This window comes from Akebia trifoliata, chromosome 9, assembly GCF_017979445.1.
Source record: "Akebia trifoliata isolate Shusen 1 chromosome 9, ASM1797944v1, whole genome shotgun sequence".
In the NCBI taxonomy this organism is placed as follows: Eukaryota; Viridiplantae; Streptophyta; class Magnoliopsida; order Ranunculales; family Lardizabalaceae; genus Akebia; species Akebia trifoliata.
In genome coordinates this window covers 22648858-22663865 of record NC_141383.1, presented here as the reverse complement: position 1 = coordinate 22663865, position 15008 = coordinate 22648858, and the positions used below count along the sequence as shown (strand labels likewise).

At 34.4% G+C, this 15008-nt stretch overlaps 2 protein-coding genes across 2 annotated transcripts; one reads left to right on the top strand and one right to left on the bottom strand.

Moving 5' to 3' along the window:
* Positions 1–6069: 6069 nt before the first annotated feature.
* On the top strand, positions 6070–11594 carry LOC147394742 (transmembrane emp24 domain-containing protein p24delta7-like). The gene is made up of 4 exons (XM_086454725.1): positions 6070–6418; positions 6522–6728; positions 11142–11218; positions 11360–11594. The coding sequence occupies exons 1-4, from the start codon at positions 6218–6220 to the stop codon at positions 11502–11504; spliced, it is 630 nt and encodes a 209-aa protein (XP_086310851.1). The 5' UTR covers positions 6070–6217; the 3' UTR covers positions 11505–11594.
* Positions 11595–12092: 498 nt separating this feature from the next.
* LOC147394741 (Pentatricopeptide repeat (PPR) superfamily protein) lies at positions 12093–14852 on the bottom strand. Its single transcript, XM_086454856.1, has one exon. The coding sequence runs from the start codon at positions 14675–14677 to the stop codon at positions 12749–12751; it is 1929 nt and encodes a 642-aa protein (XP_086310982.1). The 5' UTR covers positions 14678–14852; the 3' UTR covers positions 12093–12748.
* Between the last annotated feature and the right edge of the window lie 156 nt (positions 14853–15008).

Sequence of the window (15008 nt, the reverse complement as noted above, 5' to 3'; positions counted from 1 at the left end):
GTTGTTGATTACAAGAAAAGTCTCCCAACTAAAAGCCAAGTCATGATGATGTGGACGAGTGGGACCCTAACCTTACCTAAATTCAAAAATAAAAGAGTTCGAAAGCCAAAAAATAGAATTTTCCTATTCTTTTAAGAGTGATTTAAATATGTCCCTCATGTTTGAAAAATATTAGAGATATCCTCTATCCTCTACATCCTTAAAAAATAATAATAATAATTCTTCTATTAATATATATATATTTTTAATTTTGACTCATTCTTCCCACGAATGCCTCGCTCTCCTATTTTTTAAGAGTCGTGATAATATGACTCGTCAGGTGGCATACTCAAATGTCTCCATGACGTGACAAATTCAGGTATCGTAGATTTGAACACCTCAAGATACACAATTACACTTTCTCATAAAAAGCGTATCACAGAAAATCGTGTATCCTGAGACATAATCATCTATGATTTCCAAATTTGTCCATGTCATGGAGTGATCATTTGAGTGTGCCACCTGGCAAGTCATATTATCAGGACTCGTGATTTAAATCAACTCCTCGCATTTGGAGAATCCATGAATGCCTCCACTCTCCTATTCTTTTAAGAGTAATTTAAATATGCATCTCATGTTTGGAAAATATTAGTATGTAAATAGAGTCCTACCAACCTTACTAACATAGTGAGGAATAAAAAAAGACTTTACTAAGTCTTATCCCCCGTCAAAAAGACCTCGAGTTTTGTAACAAATCTCAAGGTCTTGTTTTACACATCTTGAGATCTTTTTTTTTATGATGGATAAAACTTATTAAGGCATTTTTTCTCTTTAGTGTTAGTTGAAAAGCAAATAGAATTTTCTTCTGTCAACAATTTACTTAAAAAATAAGAAAAAATCATGTTTCTGCTTCGCTATCCTTTTCTTTGAAGAGTGATTTAGATATATGCCCCCAAAGAGGGATGGAACTAGTAAGGAGCTGGTGGGGGTAATTACCCCCACAAAACTTTGAGACACCCCTATATTTTCAACTAATTACATATCCCATTTACAACCCCCCCCCCCCTCTTCACCCCCTCAAAACCATTCATCTTCATTATACAACTAATCATAGTTTGCCCCCACTACAGGAAAATCCACGCTCCGCCCCTACCCCCAAACATTTAGAAAATATTAGAGATACCCGTGTTTTGAAACTTATGATATATGTCCCTTGTACAGTGAGAATGAGTTTGGTCTTGGAGACTCTTTGTGACCGATTTGGATTTAGTTATTTTCAACCTTGCCTAAGGGTAAGTTGGTTTATAAAACCAATTTGACCTTGACTCAAACTCAAGATTGGCATGACCAATTCAAGTGTGGAACTTGACAACTTACACAATGCTTAGTCATGATCCCACGATCACTAGCATCTAATATTGGTAGAATCTTTAAGAAAAATAAATATTTTATTTTGCCAAGTTAGAAATATTAAATGACTCACCATGGCAATTTTCTTTATTAACAAAACTTTGTGGAATCATTCCATTCAGGGTCATGATGAATGCATGCGGTTGACGTGGCAAAGACACAAAATTATAGATCTTTTTCTTTGGGATACATAAGGAAAAAAGATTTGTGGTTCTTTGCTCTTGCCACATCAAACCTGTATAGACCACGTATGATTCACCACGTGCTTTCATCATTATTCTTCTTAAAGTCATTTTTTAGCATTTTTAATATTTTGTTTGGTAGGATTTTTTAATTTTAATATAAAAATAATATTATATTAAAATAATATTTAAAAGGTCAGATACATGGGATTAGTTGGACTTAGTCTAGATATCCATGTATCAAATAAAAATGATGGGTTGTATAGACTAAGTTTTAATGAATATTTGAGATGTTCCTTATATTTTCAAACTGATTATCATGGTTTTAAAACTCATTTTGGCATTTTTCTCATCCATGAACGAGAGATCAAGTCGTCTCAGATGAATTTTTCGATATGTTTGAGTCATCTCGTTCAATAATGAGAAAAATGAACAATGGTTTTAAATCTCTTCCGATACGTTTGACTTGTCTATCTGTCTTGTTAGTGGACGATACCAAGATGTATCGGACAAGTCGTCTCAGTCTCAGACGAGATTTAAAACCATGAACTGTTGACATGCCCCTTGACCTAGACTTCTAAATTAATAAAAATAATCTAAATACCTCATCTTCATCATTTAGTATAAAATAAAATAAAAATCCTTTAGACTTATTCTTCACAAAATTTGACATTTTCAAAATCTTCAACACCTATGGAAGTTATTTTAATCTTATTTTAATCTATCCATCCTCACAATCAAGCCATCCTTTTCAACCTTGGCTTTACCTTTTGAAGGAAACTCTTGATATTTTTACTCAAAATTTCATTGTCCAACTTTTTCCTAAAATCCCAATATTACTCTTGAAAAGTCTTCAAGTTGAAATAGATAAAATCTTTTAAGGGCAAAAAAGTTTACCTAGAGGGTTGAAGATGAATAAATTTTGAGAGTTACTATTGTCACACCAACTTTTACTAACACCTCACCAATTGTGTACAATTCTTTGATGATTTACATTAAAATTGATGTGGAATTAGTAAAATTTGGTGCGACAATAGCAACTCTAAAATTTAGAAAAATATAAAAAGTTTTTAATTAAAAATTGATGACAAAGGCATTTAGGTCATTTTCTATTGATACCTAAGAAGCTCAATATCAAAGGGCATGTCATCTATTTGAAAACTTTAGGGTGTCTAAAAAATTCACCAAACATGGAGGGGGTATATATAAAAATCGCCCAAATAGAACATCATTACTAACCAAGCATTGAGTTGACTCACCTAGCTTTCAACGTATAATAATATATATTGGAGTCTCCAAGCAAACTCACAACCTTCTCGTTTACGATTCCCCATACTTTCTTTGCGCATTGTGACTCAAGTAAGTAATGATGTGAGATATTTTGAGTAGGTTATATGCAAAGAGGTATGATGTGTGTGCTGGCCGTTTGAATCTTAAGAGTGAAGGCAAGAAAGCAAAACGGGCACCAGTGATGGATTCGAGTTTGGCTATAGCTGGCCCAGCCCACGTGGAAATGGATCAGGCTTGACTTAGGTAGGGCCATTGGAGCTTTTTAAAAAAATTAAAAATTTAAAGGAAAATGTTGAAGTGACATTGAAATTGACGTTGTTTCACACATTGCTGATGTGGAGGTGCGCATGGAACCATAGATGCTTTTCACTCTTCATGTCAGCAATGTCAAATAACATTTCAAATAACAATTTCAATGTCACTCGCGCACGACTCTAAACAAAAATAAGGTTAGGACCTTGATTTTGAACTCAAAAAATAGGACCTCTTCAAGTGTTGTTTCGAATTTTATGTGTTAAGCTGATGAATCCATGGCATGACGATCACGTGTAATCTCAAGATTTACACATCATCGGGATTTGTGTCATGCAAAACCTTACAATTTGTGATCATATAAAAGCTCGAGTTTTATAAAAACACTTTGGTCGAAGAAAAGGATAATATTTGTTTCTCATGAAAAAAACATCTTGGTTTGAAAAATCGATCTTCCGTTTAAAAGTCACCATCAGGGATTTATTCCGAAAATTACTTGGTGCGTATGTGGGAAAGAGATTATACGTATCCCGAGAATCAGTTGAGAACTACAAGAGACCTAGGTATCTCAATTCTTAAAAAAAAACAAAAAACCCACAATCCTAAAAGAAATTAAAATAAACTTGAACAAAAGTAATTATAACTATAGAGCTTAACTGGCTTAAAATTAAATACAAAAAATACATAAACATCTTGGAATAAATAACACTTGACAAATAAAACAAAGTTTTGGGTTCTGACACCTCCTTGTGCTCATGCACGTATATCAAAACAACATCATATCAAAGCCTCAATAACATTTTTGGGAAACACATAAGCTTATGAGGCAACCATACATAAGAACCATTTTGCCTGACAAAAGTAGTTTAGCATTTAACGATTGAATCGATATCCCATACGGTGTCCTGTCCTATAGATAGGAACAATGTCTATGTGACTCACTTTGATTAGAAAATGAACACATTAAGCTGTATGAACAGGTGTGAACGGCTTGATTAGGAATCGGAGGTGCTTGAAACACAAGCTAAATCGTGTCTCATAGACACCTATCCTATTTTATAGGAACGGGACATCGTATTGGCTCCTACCTCTTAGGCTATATTTGAATTGAGAGAAGTGGAGAGAAAAAGAAACTCATTAAGAATATGTTTAGATTGAAAGAAGTTGAGAAAAGAAAAACTCATTAAGAGAAGGTAGGAGAAACTCAATTTCTCTTCACCACGTTTGGATTGACAGGAAAGAACTTGAGAAAACTTTAAAATTTTAATATATCTTAAAAAAGATCTAGGGGTAGAGTTGGCATTATAAAATATTTTAAAAGGATTTCTCTTCTCTCCACTTTTGGAGAGAAAGAAAACTCAATTTATTTTTTCTCTCCAATTATTTCTTCTTTTCTCCACACTTAACAATCCAAATAGGAGAAATGGAGAGAAACTCATTTATTTTTTCTTCTATTCTCTCCATTTCTCTCAATCCAAACATAATGTAAGAGAATCGAAGATAATAGAAGGGAAGAGAAGATAAATTCAATTTCTCTCCACCATGTTTAGATTGACAAGAAAGAACTTGGGACAACTTTGAAATTTTAAGTATCTTAAAAGAAATCTAGGGGTAGATTTAGAATTATCAAATATTTTAAGAGAGTTTCTTTCCATTTTCTCTCCTCTTCTCTCCACTTTTGGAGAGAAAGAAAACTCACCCTTTTTTTTATTTCCAATTTTTTTCTCTTCTCTCTCCTCACTTTACAATTCAAATAAGAGGAATGGAGAGAAACTCATTTATTTTCTCTTCTCTCTATTTCTCTCAATCTAAACACAGGGTTAATGTCTTCACGCATAAAACATATGCAAATATCACATGAACTTCTCACTAAAACTTGACACTTGTTCTCATATATAACATTTTCAATACATGTTTAGAAGAAGGTATGCAGGTTCGCCTTTTACTATTATTTATTGGACTCGTTAATTATCTTCTTTTACAACTAATCTAACTTGATCATCAGAGACTCTATGACAAGCATTACACAGGTATTTTATTCAGATGACGTAGCAATTAGAAGATTCATCAAAGTTGATATGAAGAAGATGATCTTCGTTTGCATGAATCTCAAGGTAAATGTGGTTAAGAATCATCCCAAATCATTTTTCTATAACACATTAATTAATAAAATTAAATATAACACACCAAGTAAGAATCAATGAACATAAATATCTCTATCTTCCTCTTAAAGAATTTAAATAGATAATCTATTTTTTTTAAGAATCAATAAGAAAATTTAAAATCCCAATCGTGAAATTTTTAATTAGTAATCTGAACTCGATCCACCTTAATTTGATCAAAGAAATACTATTCAGATATTTCAAAATTAATATTGACACACAATTATTGCAAAAGAGAAAAAAAAAAGATTATAGGAAAACCCCCAAAAGGTAATTTAGAAATTCCCCTTGTTAAATGGGTGATATTAGGTTTACCCCTTGCAAAATGTAAGATTAGGTTTAACCCCCTTAATTGTAAGTCAATGTTTTGTTTTTATTTTTATTTTATGATTTAACCATAAAATTTATTATTATTTTCTTTTCCAAATGGTCTTCAAATACTTAAATTACTAATTCAAAATTTCACTTTTAAATCATCATAAATAATAATAAAAAGCAACGTTGACTTACGATCAAGAGATTAAACCTAATCTTGCATTTTGCAAGGGGTAAACCTAATATCACCTATTTAACAGGGGGTATTTCTAAAGTACCCAAAAAAATTGTGAAAACTAAACCATTCCAATAACATTCTGATAGGGTGGACCCAAAAGTCATTGGCAGAGATTAAAGAATGTGCCAGATGGCGATATGTAACTCGACCAACATACAAGAGGTAGGTATTTATGATGATAACAAACTCTCCAAAAACTATAAATATGGCAATCGTTCCTTCAAATCTCGTAATTTTAGCACTCATCATTGTTCCAGGAAACGAATTTGTTTGAATATAGAAATTTCTCCAAACTGCATCAATTGTTCTCTAACTCAGAGATTCCATTATTAAATCTTGATTTCTCGTTCTGGAACCCTAATTTCTCCATTAACAGGTCTCTAGAGACGATGGTCAGATTTGGATTTCTCCTTCTAATTCTAGGGTTTCTATTGACTTTCACTCAATCCCTTCGATTCGATCTGCTTTCTGGTCAAACGAAATGTATCGCAGAAGACATCAAAATCAACTCCATGACCGTAGGGAAGTACAAAGTAATTAACCCACACGAAGGGCATCCAATGCCCAATTCGCATAAAATCGATGTTAAGGTAAGAATCACAGAAACCCTAACGTTATCTTCGTTTTAAAATTATCAAATTTCTGATTCAATTCTAGGTTTTGGTTGAGAAATTCTGGTGATTTTGGTTTTAGGTGACTTCTTCTTATGGAACGAACTATCACACCAGCGAGAGTGTTGATTCGGGGAATTTTGCTTTTACGGCAGAGGAGGTGGGAGACTATATGGCTTGCTTTTGGGCAGCTGATCATAAGCTGCCTTCGATAACAATTGATTTTGATTGGAAGACGGGTGTGGCTGCTAAGGACTGGACGACTGTTGTTAAGAAAGGGCAGATCAATGTAAGTTACTATTCATCGCTTTTTGTTTACCATTTGATTTTGTTTCTTTTTTATGTTGTTTTGGGTTTGATTGTTTGTTTATTTAGGTGGTTATTGCATTCTATATGATTGAATTATAGATTATGTAAAGGTTTATCTTGAATTTAACAAACCAATAAACCAAATCCAAGGAGTTCAGTTCGGGTTTTGTTGGATTGATCAGGTATTGGACAGCTGGCTGCATGATAGATTCTTGAAATTCATGTGGGAGTTAGTTTGCTTAACTTGGGTTTGGTTTTTTCGGTTTTTGGTATTATTTTTCCTTGTAAAGGGAGGGTAAGGGATGAGCAATAAGCACTCCAGTGTACACTCAAGGCACTCCGAGCATTGGAGCAGTGTCCAAAGATTTAAGTTGTAGATGAGGTTTTATTTTTGGATCCAAACTTTGCTTCTAAGCATCTATGGGTTTATAATTTTGCAACATGGACCTGTAGGTAAATTTTCCTCCTTTTATTTCTAGATGACAAGTTGACAACATTAATGAAACTAAAGATGGGGTAAATTCATATCTAGACTTTAGAGGGATGTTTTATTGCTTTGGAGTCGAGGACTTTCAAATAGGTGGGACAAAGATGGAGTCTATGGAGAGAAACTTTATTAGAAAAACATGTAGATGGGATCTCATCATCTTCACTATCTTTCTAAAGTTGAGACGTGTTTTTGAAGTGTTATGCGACCTACACATACCCAATCAAACGAAAAGAAATTTATATGCCATCCTCTATGGAGCATGATGTTGGCCCTTCTAAAATATTTTTTATGAAATGACCTAGGCAATATAATGCTGTTGAGATGGATGTGTGGAAAGGCTATGTTATGCAAACCTAAAAGTATATGAATTAGTGAAAAAAAAAAAAATGTAGCCTGAATAGGTGATAAAATAAGGGTCGATCGAGATGGTTTGCACATGTTTAGCGGGTTAGGAAGGTTGGGATTTGGGATTTTTTTGTTGGAACCCTTAAACAAGGTTTGTCTAGGTTTTCTTTTCGAAAGGACAAAGGGATTATATCACCTTTTAGATTGGGATATGGTGAACCACATCAGACATTGTGGTGTTTGAAGAAATAGTTATAGACATTGTTATATGATCCCATTTAGAAGAGGTTGTGGTGGTATGAAGATGAGGATTGGTCTTCGGATTTAAGTTATATGTAAGACATGTGGTAATCAAAAAATGGATTGGAGGATCGAACAAGTTCCAAGGTTTAGGGAAGCCATGGATGTGGAAGATGGCTTCCTAATGGGGATGATGATGCAAGACAATGAAGGAACAAAAGGCAATCTGGAGGGTTAAGGGAATTTGGTTTGGGATTTGAGATACAATAGGGTTACCTTAAAAGTTTAGGATAAACCCCAAGTGTTTGGTTGCGAGATTTAATTATGAAAATTAGAGTTTTATTGATTTCTTCATTTGGTATTTTAGTTTTGGTAGGATTCTTAGAATTTTTCTTTATTTATACATTGTATTAAGGTTTATTAGTGGAGAGCTGTGAATGGAATAAGAAAATATATAGAAACTTTCAGTTTTCTTACCCTTTGGATATTGGTGCATTCAATGTGGTGATACCATGGAAATCATTAGGGTGATTCCAAGGTAAATCTACCATATTTTTCTCTTTAATCTTATTTATATCTCTTACTTCTTCTTCAATCCATATTTTTATAATATTTGTGAGAAATCAATCCATCCAAACCCATTTTGAATCTTGTTAGAATTCTTGACTCTTGAATTTTGATTGTTGAATCTAGAACTCTTGAATCTTGATTTCTTGAAACCCATTTTTCTCAATCCTTAATCAATTTTCCCATTCTCTTAGCCCTTAATCCTTGCCTTACAAACCTTAACCCTTTCCTTTATCCTAAAAATCTAGATCCCTAAGTATAATTGCAAAACTTTGCATTTATTCTTTTAACATATAAGCATTGGGATTGTAATTGTAATTGTAAAATGTTGTAATTAAATCTCATAACCAAACCGTTGGGATTTACCCTGAAATTTTAAGGTAACCTTATTGTAGCCCAAACTGAACCCAAATCCTAAGCCAGATTCCCTTAACCCTTCATAAACAAGACTTCATAAGTTCAGGGACTTGAGAGTGAACCAAAAGGTAGGACAACTCAACCGTCTTCCAGAAAGAGATGCAACAATGTTAAAAAGACAATTATTTCACTTGCAAACATATCTAGGTGGCGTCAAATATATGACGGGGTTTCTTGATATTGTAATCGCCGTTGTTCAGCTAGAAGAATAATTGCATATGATTCGATCAGGTCCTGAATAATCCAGAATCCTCTTCGCCTTTTTACCAGAAGGATCCGAACGAAACAATTTATGTCTCACTTGATCATTAGTCACTGAGAGGTTAGAAATATATCTTCGTTCGAGAGAAAAAGAATTAACATTCATTTGATCTTGATCCTTGTGGAGCGAAAAAGGAACTATACTGGATCTGTACGGATCTCCTGATAATATCCATAAATGACTTGTTTTTGGTAGGAGATGAACATTACCATATGTATATTCGGGTGCATGGTACACATTAGTACTCCAGTGCATTTCTCCCTCTGAGTGAATTTGATGCAAGACGGTGAGGGATAAAGAGGCAATCTAGAGAGTTAAGGGAATCTGGTTTGGGATTTGGGTTACAATAGGGTTACCTTAAAAGTTTAGGGTAAACCTTGAGGATTTGGTTGCGAGATTTAATTAAAATATTTTGCAATTATGATTACAATCTCAATGACTATATGTTAAAAGAATAAATGCAAAGTTTTACAATTATGATTAAGGGTCTAGGTTTATAGGATAGAGGAAATGGTTAAGGTTTGTAGGGTAAGGATTAAGAGTTAAGAGAATAAGAAAATGATTAAGAGTTGAGGAAAAGGGGTTAAGAAATCAAGATTCAAGAATTCTAACAAGATTCAAGAAAAGTTTGGATAGATTGATTTCTCACAAATAAACAAAAATAATATAAAAATATGGATTGAAGAAGAAAAAAGTGATAAAAAGAAGATTAAAGAGAAAAATATAGTAGATTTGCCTAGAAATCACCCTCAATCATTTCCATGGTATCATCATGTTGAATGCACCAACATCCAAATAAAAAAAAAACATAAATTTTATGTATTTTTTTTATTCCATTCATAAGTCTCTGCCAATAAACCTAATACAATCTATAAAAATAAAGAAAATCTTTAAGAATCTTAACAAAACTAAAATACCAAAAAAAGAAACTAATAAAACTCTAATTTTCGTAATTAAATGTCTCCTAAATTTCTGACCCTTATAAACTTAAGTAAATAACATCTTAAAGTTACTAAACTATCCCTAAACATTATACTAAGATCATGGACTAATAAAATATGAAAATAATCCCCAAAAACATAAAAATGACAATCCAAAACATAAAAAAAATCTACTCTTCAATCTTTGATGTCCCCATTAGATAAGATTCTTGTGTTGGAGAGGCAATGTGACATGTTCTTGCCATGATTTATTTATTGAGAGAAAATTATATTTGAAGAAAAGTTATAAATAAGAAATATGGCAATTGAGTTGGGAGGTTGTAGACAAAAGAATTTCCAATTTTGGAATCGAATCAGTCACGTTAAAGGCTTCTAAATGTGGATTAATTTCCATGTTGGAATGGGAAAAATATTTTATTTGGTGGATTTGTGGGGGAAAATCGTACCATGGATCTCCTCCCAGATGTAACCTTGTTACCAAAGATACTTGAGTTTGTGATTATTTTGTCGGGAGCAGTGTATGCGGTGTACAAGTTTTTGCAAACTTTTAGTGATGGATGAATAAATTCCTTTATTTTCATGATTTTGATAAAGCAAACCTATATTATAAGAGTATGTAGCAAATGACTGCAGAATCAGAACCCCAAAGTTATCTTTGCCACTATGTCCTTTGATTTGAAGGTTTGTGATACAGGGATTACTTTTTTGAGAAGAGAGAGAGAACAATATAAACTCCCTATACAATCCTTTAATTTTGGTGGAGTGCTATTCTTGACAAAGTAATAGTCAAGGACTATTCCTTACAATGTGGCCACTCTTTCCCCAATTGTTATATCTTTTGCATGCAATATCAAGATTGTAGCCTTTTTTGCCCTTCATCTCTACAACTTGGAGCCTGATATCTGCCGGGCACTGACACAATACACAATCGTACATGTCTTTGTTACTTAGAGGGAGGTATGTGTAAGCATCCTTTTGTTGGATAGATATGTGTAGGCATCCTTTCTCATCTTATTTCCTTTAATAAATTTTATTATTTATCAAAAAAAGTATCATCAATTTTACTAACAGAAGATAATGATGACGGATAACTGAATCCAAAATTTCTTCTCTATATTTTACCTTCCCCAGGGCATGGTACTAGAGTTGAAGAAGTTGGAGGATACTGTCAAATCCATTCATGTAGAGATGTTTTATCTACGTGAGAGGTATGCAAATAAGAACACCTCCCTAGTCACCAAATACTTGTTCTTTGTTCTGTGACGCCGTTTATTGAGATGCCACATTCTTCCCTATTATAATACTCAAATCCTTATTTTTTTCCTTTCGTCCGTATCCTAATGTTTCAGGGAAGAAGAAATGCATGAGCTGAACAGAGGAACCAATTCCGGAATGGCCTGGTTAAGTTTCCTTTCACTCTGTGTTTGCTTAGCAGTAGCATGCTTGCAACTGTGGCATTTGAAGACCTACTTTGAGAGGAAAAAGCTTGTGTAGTTCCTAGATTTTTTGTTTTTTTTTAATTTCCTCATTTATTTATATTTATTTAGTATTCTAGCAAATAATTTCACATAAATGTTTTGTTTATGTATTTTTTTTTCTGCTAATGTAATTTTTTTGCGGCAATGGATCAAGCTTGAAATGTTTGGAATGAAGCGAGAAGCATACATGTTTTAAGCCATGCTCCAGTTACAATTTGTTGAGTTTGTTTGCCTTAATGTCTGTTTATAGTCTTCTTCTTTCCATGTGTGCATTCTTAATTTGTGCACACCATTAAAACTCCGATGTCCATCTTGTTAAGGGGAATCGGACTGCTAGTCTGTTTTGGGACGATCAAATCTGTGATGTCATTCCGCCTACAAATCTGATTTTGATTTCAGATCCTCAGAATCCCCAACTTTATTATTCTCTCTACAATTAAAAATTGTTTTTTACTCCAACAGTTGTGATACAAAACGTAATATACCTAAGCGGAAAAATCGTCACTTTCGTGTGAAAATGTAAATCATTTCTGATATTGTTTGTTTTCTATTTCTGATTTCTGATTAGGAAAAAATCACTTTTATAATCTGGACCAAATGTAACATAATTATATTATGGGCAAGAATCAAATTCTAAAATCTTAAATAAATGCTTCAATAGATAAGCAGACAGAGGCAGAAATCAACCCATTCCAGGATGGGGATCTCATTAAGAATGTAATTTACTTCATTGACATTCCATGGGTTCTAAGAGAAAATAGATTGGTCACAGTTCCTAAGAGAGAAGGGTTGGGTGTCTTGTGACCTCAATCATCATAGAGAAAATATGGTTACATTGTTTTTTGAAAATTTGAATTCTAACAGCAGTAAGAACCAATCTCAGTTCTAACTGAAGAACAATTAACACAGCTAGCCATGAGTATTTGATCAGTTTTTCTCGCACAATGAACGAATCTACCTGAAATGGACTTTATTTTTCGAGTGAAGCAAAAAAGTTCTAAATGCAGTGTTGTTTTAGGTCCAAAGACCATAAGGATAATCATAGGCATTCTCGATCTCGATGCTTCCACGCTTCAGAGAAAGAACATTGAAGGGATAATGTAACTTGGATCAGGCAAGCATCTGCTTTGTGTCCCATACATTCCAATCTTGCCTCGGAAGTCTTGAAATAATCCTTCGAAGGAAATTTATACCCTCGCCAAGGAGATCAGAACCCATAATCCGATAAATTAACGTCATTGATCTGAAGTAATTCGGACCTCATCCTAATTCTGTGAACACATGAGAGCGGATTCCGGATCCAGTTTCCAGATAACTACTATTGTGCACGATACCCATCTTTAACATATCTGCATGCAACATCATCGCATTCAACGTATGCCTTACTTGATATTGCCCTTGTATAAGAAATGTGTAAGTAAGAATATCCGGTATCAGACCACAACCTCTCATATCTTTGAAAAACTTACTAGCTTTCAGAATATGCCCATCTTCGCACAAACCATGAATTAAAGCGTTATACGTCACAAGATTTGGATAACACCTACTCTCAATCTGATCATTTCCTCTTATCGTTGAATCGGGCACCATTCTCTCCAAGAAAAGCTTGATCGCATCATGACTTCTCCCATTTTTGCACAATCCATCAATCAAGCAACTAAGTGTGAAAACATTTGGGTTAAGACCCGCCTCTATCATTCCTCTTTGGACCCGGAATGCCTCTTTTAAGTTACCATCTTTCGAATGCCCGTCAATCAAAGCTGTATATGCAACTACATCGGGCACAAGACCTTTAATCACCATTTCAGAGTATAAAGCCATGGCAGCCTCCATCTTCCCCTCCTTGCAATACCCATCTATCAAGGAAGAGAAGGTAATAACATTGGGCTCTAAACCCTTTTCCATCATTTGAGAACAGACATCCAAAGCCTTCTCCATACTTCCCTCTTTACAATACCCATCAATCAGCGTATTGTATGTCACAGAATTTGCAAGAATGCCCTCTCGCTGCATTTGATTGAATACTTCGACCCCTTCTTTCACTCTACCCGTGTCGCAGAAACCTTTTATAAGAATACTGTAAGTGAAGACGTCGGGTGAAAGACCCACTTTTTCCATCTCTATACGGAGACATAATGCTTCAGGGAGGTTGCCTCCCTTACAATAACCATCGATCAAACAGTTATAGACAAATATATTTGGGAGAACACCAAACTTAGCTATATGAACAAAAAAGTTTCTAGCTTTTGCCAGTTCACCTACTTTGCAGAGCCCATCAATTAAGATGCCAAATGTAACAACATTTGGCCGAAACCCATCTCTCAACATTTCTCCATACAAATTGAGCGCTTGTCCCAGACTAACATCCTTGCAGTACCCATCGAATAAAGCATTGTAAGTATAGAGATTTGGGTGCACACCAGACTGCACCAAAGTCCTAAATAGATCAGTGGCCTCCGTGACCTTACCCTCTTTGCAGAAACCACAAATAAGTGTCGTATAAGTCACAACGGTTGGATCAATCCTCTTTTCCACCATTTCATCAAATAGTCGACGAGCTTTGAACATGTCACCTTGGTTGCAACAAGCATTGATCAAAGTGCTATACGTGACGACATTGGAGGTGATTCCACGAGATAACATGTCCTCGTAAACTTCCCACATTGAATCAAATCTACCCATTTTGGCCAATCCATGCAAAAGCGAATTGCAAGCTTGGATCGCGGGTAACACCTGAATCTTATAATACACCCACAATGCTTCTTCAACAAGACCCATTTGAGAGAAGGCCATAAGTAACACATCAAACACATTGGGAGTGAATTTCGTGCTTTCAAATCGATGAAGAGTGTCGAAAGCTAAGGAAGCAATGTTGCAGGGTTTTCGGGTCTTTTGTAAAGTTTTGATGAGGTCTTTCATCAAACACCTGGCATGGGTATACAATTTGGATTCGGTTAAGATATGAATGATGGCTGAATAGAGTTGGGGATTTTTGCTTAAGTTGATTTGTTTGGAAACAGATTTGTTAAAGAAGCCAAGTGCCTGATATGCGCTTTCGAAGTTGACTAAAGTATTTATAACATGAGAACTAGATCGAGACGACCGTGATAAAGAGAAGTTAGTTCTTGAGGTGAAGGAGAAACATTTGATGCAGATGGGGGTCTTATTTGGGTGGAAAAGCTTCAACATTGCCCAAGTGAAAGGGTTCTCTCCATGTATCCGTTAAACTTACATTCTTTAACGGTTTTTCAAAAGTTTCACTTTTGATCACATCTGATCAACATGTGATGTACAAGTGGGTCCCACAGTTATTTAGGCTTTCCCGTGCCAATGGTTGCACAAACTAGGGGTGCAACTTGGCTCGGTTTGGTTCTGCAACGTATTCCACTAAATAAGAACTAGAACCAAATCAAATTCCATTGGAATCCAATCAACGCAAACCGAATTAAAACCTGATTGGTTCGGTTCTTTTCTACGAATTGGCAAATATTCTATAAATTATAAATAATATTTTTTAATA